Source organism: Vigna radiata, chromosome 1 (genome assembly GCF_000741045.1).
Source record: "Vigna radiata var. radiata cultivar VC1973A chromosome 1, Vradiata_ver6, whole genome shotgun sequence".
Lineage (NCBI taxonomy): Eukaryota > Viridiplantae > Streptophyta > Magnoliopsida > Fabales > Fabaceae > Vigna > Vigna radiata.
The window spans coordinates 20,885,298-20,896,363 of NC_028351.1; the positions used below are offsets into that span (position 1 = coordinate 20,885,298).

Genomic DNA, 11,066 nt, shown 5'->3' on the forward strand with positions numbered 1-11,066 from the left:
TAACTTTTAACTACTGTCACGTTATTATCTTCTTCAACCTTCAACCCAAACATAAACTGAAATCTTAATTTCTCTCTAGCCATCTAACCACAGTGCCACCACACTTAAACCTTCAGGCCGGCCGCCACCGCAATCACAACAGATCTGCAAACGTAACCCAAAAAACCATCACCAGGACGCTGCGACCACCTCCACGCACCACCATCTTCATCGCTTGCCTTCACCATCATCTTCTTCCTCCCAGTTCGCACTGCCACTATAGCGCCACCAACACTATGCCTTCGTGCCATCATCCTCTCCTTCCACCATCAACCTCATGTCTGCCGCTGCAAAGCGCACTCCCACCAGCATCAACTGTACCGGAAACCTGCATCAAATCCAATCTAGAAAACCCACAAAAACCCAGAAACAACACCACCGTGCGATGTCTTCGCAAGTTCATCTTTCTCCATTGATGCAGCCTAGCACTTCGAAACCCTCAACCCAATCGCTCTAAGAACCACCATATTTGCAAACCTGCTTCTCCCTCGTGCTTTCATCAACATGTAAGAAAGCACAACTAGTCAAATAATTCCTAAATTAGAAACCCACATAACCCTAAAATTGCACATCCACGTAGTGCAAGACTACCAACATCTATCACAAGGACAAGGTTGTAACGTCTTCATCTTCTTTTTCACTGAGCCAGCGAATGACTGTGAGAGAGAACAAGAATCGTGACCACCACTGGTTAGAAAGAAATTAGGGTTTTAAATTCTCTTTGGGCTGAAGGTTGATGAAGATGATAACATGACAATAATTAAATGTCTTCTCATTTAAGTTTTACACAGTTGAACTTTAAAAATTGTCTGAAAATAGTTAAATTAAACATAAATTATAATTTTTAGGATAACATTTAAAAAAAATTGACACCCTTTTAGGGTTTGAAAGTTATTTTATTTTATTTATAAGAGGATTGATAGGAAAGGGGTGGGTCCACGTGAAAAGAGTAAATAATGAGTTGGTGGTTGCCAATAAGGATTTTGAAAACATTGTTAAGAAGGGGTGAATAGAAATATAATTCCTTGAGTTAGTAGAATAATATGGTTGCATGACTATTTTGATAGTAGAATAATTATTTTAAATGTAAAGGTAGTATTTATTTGAAAGTTAGTTTAAACATAAATTTAGCTAAATAAATAATTTCAAATGATTTTCATAAAATATTGTACAAAAATTATAACACATAAAAGTATTCCAAGGTTTGTCACAAAGAAAGAGGTATGTAGAAAAAAAAAACATATATAAATTATTCTAGTTTACTCTCATATTATTCTAGTTCAACTCCAGTTAAGTAGACTGCATTTTTTCACTGTAATTAATTGAAAATATTGATATTTTTTTACACCCAAGTATTGCTTATATATGTCTCAAAATTTTATTCATGGCAGCTGTAAATATTTTTTAAAACCAAACAAACTATTGGAAAAAACAATGCTTTTGAAACTCTTGAATGAGTTTCTTTTGTTCTTCATAACATGAATGCCGAATCTCATTTAAGAGAATGCACTGAATCGATACGAGGATTCATCCACCTCGTATCTACGATGCGAAGCCATCACAGACAACTACTAGGATCCTACTTAAATTCCCTTCACAAAATCAAAGTGAGCAAAACTTTGAATCTGTTCACTCTGTCACCTCATTTTCTTCAACCACAGGATTCTCCATACCTTAAGCAACGGAAAATTGGTCGTGAATTGGCCAACTTGTTGCAGTTTCCGCGGCAAAATGGTCCTACTTCTAATTACTTTAAGAAAATCCATGCCCACATTTTGGTTTTGGGTTTTCACCAACATGATGTCTTCCTTGTCAATACTCTCTTGCATGCATATTCAAAACTGAACCTTCTAAGTGATGCACAGAAGCTGTTCGATACTATGCCTCATAGGAATCTGGTTACTTGGTCCTCCATGGTTTCTATGTACACTCAACATGGTTACAGCGTAGAAGCATTGGTTTTGTTCTGCCGGTTCAGGAGAAGTTGCACTGAGGATCCAAATGAGTACATTTTAGCCAGTGTTATCAAAGCTTGTACACAATTGGGTAGTCTCGGTCAGGCTCTTCTAGTGCATGGTTTAATTGTTAAGGGTGGGTTTGTTCAGGATGTTTATGTGGGCACATCTTTGATTGATTTTTATGCCAAGCATGGTTATGTTGATGAAGCAAGGTTGATTTTTGATGGCCTGAGAGTTAAAACCACTGTCACATGGAATGCAATTATAGCAGGGTATGCAAAATTTGGAAGAAGTGAAGTATCCTTGAAGCTATTCCACCAAATGAGAGAGGGTGATGTTTATCCAGACAGATATGTGATTTCTAGCGTTTTAAGTGCTTGTTCGATGCTCGAGTTTTTTGAAGGCGGGAGGCAAATTCATGGCTATGTGTTAAGGAGGGGCTTTGACATTGATGTTTCAGTGGTCAATGGAATTATAGATTTTTATTTGAAATGTCACAAAGTGAAGACAGGTGGGAAGTTATTCGATCAACTGGTGGATAAAGATGTTGTTTCGTGGACCACGATGATTGCCGGTTGTATGCAAAATTCATTCCATGGGTATGCCATGGACCTGTTTGGTGAAATGGTTAGAAAGGGATTGAAGCCCGATGCATTTGGTTGCACTAGTGTTCTCAATTCATGTGGTACACTCCAGGCCGAACAAAAGGGAAGACAAGTGCATGCTTATGCTATCAAGGTCAATGTTGATAATGATGATTTTGTGAAAAATGGTTTGATTGACATGTATGCCAAATGTGATTCCTTGACTAATGCTAGAAAAGTCTTCGACCTTGTGGCTGCTATAAATGTAGTATCCTATAATGCAATGATAGAAGGATACTCGAGACACAGCATGCTAGTTGAAGCATTGGATCTTTTTCACGAAATGAGGCTAAGTTTATCACCACCAACTCTCTTAACGTTCGTTAGCCTTCTTGGGCTATCTGCATCGTTATTTCTCCTGAAACTCAGTTGCCAAATCCATGGCCTGATTATTAAATATGGGTCTTCTTTGGACAATTTTGCTGGAAGTGCTTTAATAGATGTTTATTCAAAATGCTCGTGTGTTGGGGATGCAAGACTAGTTTTCGAGGAGGTATATGACAAAGACATTGTAGTATGGAATGCAATGTTTTCTGGATACAGCCAACAATCGGAAAATGAAGAGTCTCTCAAACTTTACAAAGATCTACAGATTTCAAGGCTAAAACCCAACGAATTCACTTTTGCCGCCGTAATCACAGCAGCAAGTAACTTAGCGAGTCTTCGACACGGCCAGCAGTTTCACAACCAAGTGATAAAAATGGGTCTTGATGATGACTCCTTTGTCACAAATTCCCTGGTGGATATGTATGCCAAGTGTGGAAGCATTGAAGAGGCTCACAAAACATTCAGTTCCACAAATCAAAGAGACATTGCCTGTTGGAATTCCATGATTTCAACGTATGCCCAGCATGGAGAGGCAGCGAAAGCGCTTGAGGTGTTCGAACACATGATTATGGACGGAGCAAAGCCAAATTATGTCACATATGTAGGTGTATTATCAGCATGTAGCCATGCTGGACTTCTAGACCTTGGATTTCACCACTTTGAATCAATGTCTCAGTTTGGAGTCGAACCAGGGATTGATCATTATGCTTGCATGGTTTCTCTCTTGGGCCGGGCTGGTAAAATATATGAAGCCAAGGAATTTATCGAGAAAATGCCCATCAAACCAGCAGCAGTAGTGTGGAGGAGCTTGCTCAGTGCATGTAGAGTTTCAGGTCATGTGGAACTGGGAACATATGCTGCTGAGATGGCAATTTCGTGTGATCCATTAGATAGTGCATCATATATATTACTTTCAAATATTTTTGCATCAAAAGGTATGTGGACAAAGGTAAGAAGGGTGAGGGAGAAAATGGACATGAGCAGTGTAGTGAAAGAACCAGGTTGGAGTTGGATTGAAGTGAATAATGAAGTTCACAGATTCATTGCTAGAGACACGGCCCATCGTGATTCTACACTTATATCTTTTGTTTTGGACAATTTGATTCTTCAAATCAAAGGGTTTGGTTATGTGCCTAACACTGCCACATTTTTTCTTGATGATTGAGATTAATCCAGCTGATAAAATTACAACTAAGCCAAGCCCTTTGAGTTTTTCATCAAGCGAAAGTGTGAACATTGCTTGCAACTTCGTTAGCGAAGCTATTTTCACCCTGAAGAATTTTTTTTTTTTTTTACCGAGGTTAATTTTGTGATCCATGTAAATTGGATGTGAAATTTGAGTAAACTAAAATATCATCAATTAGGAATGTCTCCTGTTCTTTTGTCCCTATAAAAAAAATAATACAAAAGTGAAAGAATAAAAGGATAAAAAGAGGGAAGATAGAATGAGCAAGTGAAGAAGAAATAATAAGAAAGATGATGGACAGAGATAAGTTATAACTTTTACAACCTGACTTTCTAAAATACTATGAATGAATATTAAAATATTTAAACAATAAATTATGACTTTACTACATACTATGCTATTTATAAGAAAAAATAATATTAAAATAATAATATAAAGATAATATAAATTTTATATATAATGATAAGAAAATAGTGAAACAAGAGATTATATATATATATATATATATATATATATATATATATATATATATATATATATATATATATATATATATATANTAAAAAAAATTAGTTCGTACAATATAATTTTAATTTTAATTTTTGTAAATAAAAATAAATATTTGGTTGAGTGAAATAGGTTAAGAAAGTCATAATATACAAAATGTATCAACTAAAAAAAGTACATTTCCTGTATTATATATATATATATATATATATATATATATATATATATATATATAATTAAAAAAAATTAGTCTTCAATTTAAGCTTTTCACTTGTAATCAAATATTATACTTTTAAAATAAAATAAAAAAATTAGAGTAGAAAATGAAAAATATATTTCATATTTTGTTTTCGAAATATAAAATAAAAAATATGCCAACATTTCGTGGGCCTGGAGCATGGATGTTTGGGTCAATTGAAGCCCGTCAGATAGTTCTATAGAGAATATAGCTATTTGATATCTTCTGCGGCACGAGCCAAAATTAGGGTTTGTGTTGGTCGGAGGTAACAGCTATGGCGCCGAATCAGAGAACGCGAAAGGTTAGCAGAAACCCCGAATTGATAAGGGGCATTGGGAAGTACTCGAGATCNCAGATGTACCACAAGAGAGGGATTTGGGCTATCAAGGCTAAAAACGGCGGTGTTTTTCCTCGCCACGACCCTACTCCCAAACCTCAATCTCCCGCTCTTAAACCTCCCAAATTTTACCCTGCNGATGATGTCAAGAAGCCCCTTCTCAACAAGCACAAACCCAGACTCACTAAGCTCAGGTNCATTATGTGTAATCATTCATATGTATATATTTATTCATGTTTTTTGAGTAATTTACTTTAGTTTTAATTGCTTTCAATTTATTTTCATCATTCTGTAATTAAATTTCTCTGTTTTACTATTATTTTATGTTGAGCTTATGGCCTGGATTTGTGTTGGAATTGTTTCAGGGCTAGCGTTACCCCTGGCACAGTTTTGATTCTTCTTGCCGGTAGATTTAAGGGAAAGAGGGTAGTGTTTTTGAAGCAGCTTCCTTCCGGGTTGCTTCTTGTAACTGGTGAGTTTTCTTATAAAGCATGTTGCTGATATTTTCCATCTATATATTTAATGCTTTAGTTCATGATAATTGGTTTAGTGTTTAGTTTGACATTGATCTGAAATTTGAATAGAATATGACTTGGGCTTTTTGGAATGTACTCTGTTATCCACCCATTTCTGGTGTGTCTTATGTTTGTAACTTGGCGTTTAGGTCCTTTTAAGATCAACGGAGTTCCATTGAGACGTGTGAACCAGTCATATGTTATTGCCACATCAACCAAAGTAGATGTTTCTGCTGTTAACGTGGACAAATTTGATGACAAATACTTTTCAAAGGAATCCCAGAAAAAGAAGAAGAAGGGAGAGGGCGAGTTTTTTGAGGCTGAGAAGGAGGTGGGATTGCAAGTTTTCTTATTTTGTGGCTTCCTATGTTCTTCTCACTTACTTCTGTGTATTGATCTCTACATTTTTTACACTAACGCAGGAAAAGAGTGTGTTGCCCCAGCAGAAGAAAGATGACCAGAAAACTGTGGACTCTGCATTGATAAAAGGCATAGAGAGTGTGCCGGACTTGAAAACTTATCTGGGTGCCAGGTTTTCCTTAAAGGATGGTGTGAAACCCCATGAGCTAGTCTTTTAGATGAAATGGGGTGTTACTCTTCTATTTCATAGCCTTTTGTGTATTGATGTTTGGTTCTACTAAAGTGCTTAAAATTTTGTTAGGCAACGAATTGTGAGGCCAGTATTTCTTGCCACAGTTTTGCCCCTTTCTAGAGATTGTGTTTGTATGAATTTTATATATTATAGAGTGATGCTTTCGTCTTAAAGAATATTGGAAACAGTTATACGACGTAGATAATCTGTTTTGAAGCTTGCGGTCAGGGGTTTCAAAACCAAAGATAGTGTGCGTGTAAAAGTGTATCCGCGGGGTACGTAATCTGTTTAGTTTAATGCTTTGGGTTCATCTAAACCCAAATAAATGCTATAATTTACATGGACATTAAATATCTTTATCGTGACCATATTTGAAGAATCAATATATAGTATATTTTGGAATTGGGTTGTTATTTTTGTAAAACTAAACTCTTGATATATTATTAAGAGTGTTTAATTTCCTCCTTAATATGAAAATTCATAATTAGCTTTTTAAAAAGTAAATATTTATATTATTTAAAATAAAGTTTGGCACTACTTAAGGTTGAAAATGAGAAAAAATATACTATATATTGATTCTTCAAATATGTTCTTCAAAAAAAACTTAGGGGCATACAAATTGAATGACGTGTGGAATAAGTAAGTTCTACCACGAGTTTTCCTAGAAGGATTTTTTTAAAACATCTCTAAGTTCATCCTGACAAACTTAGTATAAATTTTATTGTCAGACAACTTTTATTTCTTTTAGTAAATTAATAGTCATGTTTTATGTGTTTAGTCCATGAGACATTAGATTAGAAGCAACGTTATTAGCTATTTAGTTATCATAATACATTTTCATTTGTTGGATCTCATAAAATTTTAATATTTTTTAACAAAAAGTTCCATCCATATAAGTACAGAAGTGATTGCTCTTTTCTGAATTAAATCGGACAACCACATTTTGTTTTTCTTTTATTCAAGAAATAAGGTTTCTTACAGGGAGAACCCAATTCCCTTGGGCATCAACATTTTTTTTATTTATAATGATAACATTATTTTTTTCTATTCCATGTATAAGACAAAGATAATTTAAATATTTCTTATGGTCAAAGTGGAGTAAAAACTTTAAACAAGACAAAATCTTGGATGAGAGGTGATTGATCTTAAGAATGTCACTCGAAGAACTTAAGATCGGAATATTAGTGTTCACCGTGGGACCGATAACGAGGTTCTAAGACGAATCATTGCCCTCTTAAGCTCTCCATTGAGGATGAACAATAATTCCTCTCAAACATCGACTAGGGGTCTTATGTTCCTACTATGTCCAATATTCTCACATCACTTAGAAGAGGTCAAAGACAATTTAAATACTCCTTATACACTCTAAGGCGCTTTTTAAAGACAAAATTGTGACAAAATAAACTCCAAAGCGAACAATACCTTGGATGAGAGGTGATTGACCCTAAGAATGTCACTCGACAAACTTAGGATAAAAATACCTTTATATTTTTACGTTAACATTTTTTTTCCTTTATAATGATAAGAACACTACTATCTTTATATTCACATATCAACATTTTTTCTATTTGTCGAATGTATAATATTATATATTAAATATAAATTGAAATTAAACATTTACTTTTCTACAAGAAACATAATTATTTTTTAAATTGTTATCACATATATATTGATTACTTTTTTTATTCTAAACTTAATGAAAAGGAGTAGGAATGGCAGAAAAGATCAAGCCCGACATAACCCGTCCTAACCAGTCAGACCAACCCGACAATTTGACATTATTAAAAAAGTTAAATGTAAGGAACTCGCCCCGTCTGACAAGTCAGCCCAACATCATTAAAAAAAATATAAATGTAAGAAACTTGCCCTTGTCTAGCTCGACAGTCCGACATCACTAAAAAACCTAAATGTTAGGAATAATTTACTAAGTATCCCAATTACTATAGTTGCATCTGAATCTTCTTTCAACATTGGTTCAAGGATTTTGAATAAGTATAGAAGTCGTCTATTGTAAAAAAAAATGTTGAAGTAATAATTTGTACTGCCACTTGGAAGCATGAGTTTCAAATTTAGATGATGATGTTGATGAAGATGGAAGAGTTGAGGAGAAGAGTTCTATAAATGCTACATCTAATAACACTAAAAAGAGAAATGATGAACATTGAACGAAATGATGATGGAACTCATTGTTAATTTTTAAAATTTTTAGTATTATGGTGTTAGAATGATTATGTGAAAAAAAAAAAGAATTTAATATATGAACATGTTTTGATATATTATGGGAAATTCAAATGCAATAAGGTATGTTATATTCAAATAAGTGATAAATTATTTAAATGCAGCCCTACAACCTGACATCCCGTCTAATAACCCAACATCAGACCGACAGCCCGTCTAATAGTTCGGAAGCCTGACATGAACCCATTTCAGCTTGGTCCAACCCGTCAGATTGGATTGTAAAAGTCAACTCATTTTTAAGTGATGTGTCAATCCGACCCGACCCATCTTTGGTGGGCCAAAGTCACACGGGGCATAAACAGGTTGAGTTGGACCATTTTGTCACTGGAAGAAAGGAGTCAAGTATATATGATTTTTTTCCCTCTTTCTATTAAAGTATTTGAAATCATATTTAATATGTGATTTTACTCTAAAATAAGTCATACTTTTATTTCATATACCAGATAATGAAATATATTAGAATACCCCACTCATTACAAAATTTAATTAACTTAATTTCAATTAATGTTTTAATTTCTTAAATACATCTAGTGTTCAACCTTTGTTATTAAGGATTATATGTTCTAATAAAATTTCAATCTATTATACACAAGTGACCACAATGAGATTTTGCAATGATAGTAATCATATTAATCATAAAGATATCAAAAATTAGGTCATGTGCTTGAAATAATTTACTCTTATTTTGTTTCATTTCATGCGAGTCTTTTCTTCTCTTTTCTTCTCAAGTTAACTCATATTAAATGAATTATTTTTCAACTCAAAAGCATAAAAAATACTTTTTTTATTAGATAGATACATGGTATATAAAGATGGTTTAGTGGTAAAAGTTAGAAGAGAGGATGGAAGAGGTTGAGTTTAATTGTTTCCACTAATAATTTGAAACACTAACAATTTGGAGATATAATCTCAATTTGTGGGTTTGAAAGTGAGGGTGAGAAATACTAAAGGCTTAACTCCCATAATTAACAGATACACAACTAATATTGTCTATAACTTCATTAATAAAAGTTTAGTCTTTTTTACTCGTGCGATTTTTACAACTTGAATAAATGAATCACATCTTTAATGCATTTTGATTTTTCATTTTTTGAAAATTGTGCCATGAGTAACATTAGTTCTTCACCACTTGCAATAATATTTGTTCGATTTCCACGGTTTCTTTTTCACGCTTCACTTGATTTGGCTTGAGACGGTTGGAATCCTCTTCCATCAATTGTCTTGTAACTTTTTTTGGGTTTTTAAGAAGTAGACTTTAAACTTAACTTAACCTTACAAAATTGACTTATAAAGTGAGATTTGCACTATTTAGTAAATTGACCTTATATTTACTCGACGTGGAACTTCTGACACTAACTTTACATTACAAATTGGTTTTGTGAGGTTGAGTTAGACTTAAAGTTCACTTCTTAACATATCATGAATTAGATCTTATTCTAAGGAAGTTTGTTGTTAACGTCTATTGTTTCACCCGTTATTATATTGTCCATTAATGTTTAGTCTCACGATTAAAGTGTATATGTCTTGACTTGAAAAGAATTAGAAGTTTCATATCAATTTGAGATAAGATTCATTATATAAGTGAGTGCAACCTTACTTAACAAAAATTAAGTTAACCTCAAAGTTATTTTTTAACATGTTTTTTCTAACTAAAACTAATGTTTATCTCATTATGTGAAATTTTCCATACTCTTTCTTTAAGTGAATTGTGAATATTCATTCATTAGTGTCTACATTAATACTTTTTTAAAGCTTATATATACTCATGAAATCCATGAGACCTTTCAATGAATACCTTACATAAGTGCACCTTAAAGTCAATTTTACATTACCAGTACTGATAATGCTCCTTCAACTTTGAAATTACAGTTGGTATGAAATTACCATACGTACTCCTCATCATTAAAGTTTATTACTTTTTTCTGATGTTTATCCAATTATCAAATATTAAGGTACTAAGTTTATATACTCTCCACAACTAACTAATTACAAAATAGGCAATTACTCCATGCATTAACAACGCGGTTCAAATGAGTGAAATAGGTTAAATTAAAAATTTTAATTAAAAAAATACTTTATTTTAATTAAAAAAAATACTTTAACTCAATAAGCATACATAAAAAATAAAAACTACATTGAAAGTTATTTTCTATTCTTTAGCACAAATAATTAATGTGGGAAATAGAGAGGTGTTAGAATGAATGTCATCACATTACATTTAATAATAGTATTATATTTTCAAAACGTATATTTTTTTATTATGTAATTCAAAATATATTCCAAAAAGTATAATATGAAATATATTTTTTATTTTTTATTTTTAAATTTATTTTCTATTAGAAATTTTAAAATTATAATACTTAATTAAAGACTAAATTTAAAAATTTAAAACTTATAAAAGTACGTGAAGAACATATATATATATATATATATATATATATATATATATATATATATATAAAAAAAATTAGTTCGTACAATATAA

The 11,066-nt window shown here is 32.7% G+C and overlaps 2 protein-coding genes across 2 annotated transcripts; both read left to right on the top strand.

Annotated features, from left to right (window-relative positions):
• Positions 1-1,477: 1,477 nt before the first annotated feature.
• On the top strand, positions 1,478-4,263 carry LOC106759104 (pentatricopeptide repeat-containing protein At4g39530). Its single transcript, XM_014642114.2, has one exon. The coding sequence runs from the start codon at positions 1,518-1,520 to the stop codon at positions 4,131-4,133; it is 2,616 nt and encodes an 871-aa protein (XP_014497600.2). The 5' UTR covers positions 1,478-1,517; the 3' UTR covers positions 4,134-4,263.
• An 848-nt stretch (positions 4,264-5,111) lies between these two features.
• LOC106773864 (60S ribosomal protein L6-1) lies at positions 5,112-6,519 on the top strand. The gene is made up of 4 exons (XM_014660626.2): positions 5,112-5,430; positions 5,602-5,708; positions 5,901-6,082; positions 6,174-6,519. Exons 1-4 carry the CDS (start codon positions 5,174-5,176, stop codon positions 6,327-6,329), a joined length of 702 nt encoding a protein of 233 aa, XP_014516112.1. The 5' UTR covers positions 5,112-5,173; the 3' UTR covers positions 6,330-6,519.
• The last annotated feature ends 4,547 nt before the right edge of the window (positions 6,520-11,066 follow it).

Coding starts and splice junctions, on each gene's coding strand:
- LOC106759104 (XM_014642114.2), top strand. CDS start 1,518: ATGAATGCCGAATCTCATTTAAGAGAATGCACTGAATCGATACGAGGA.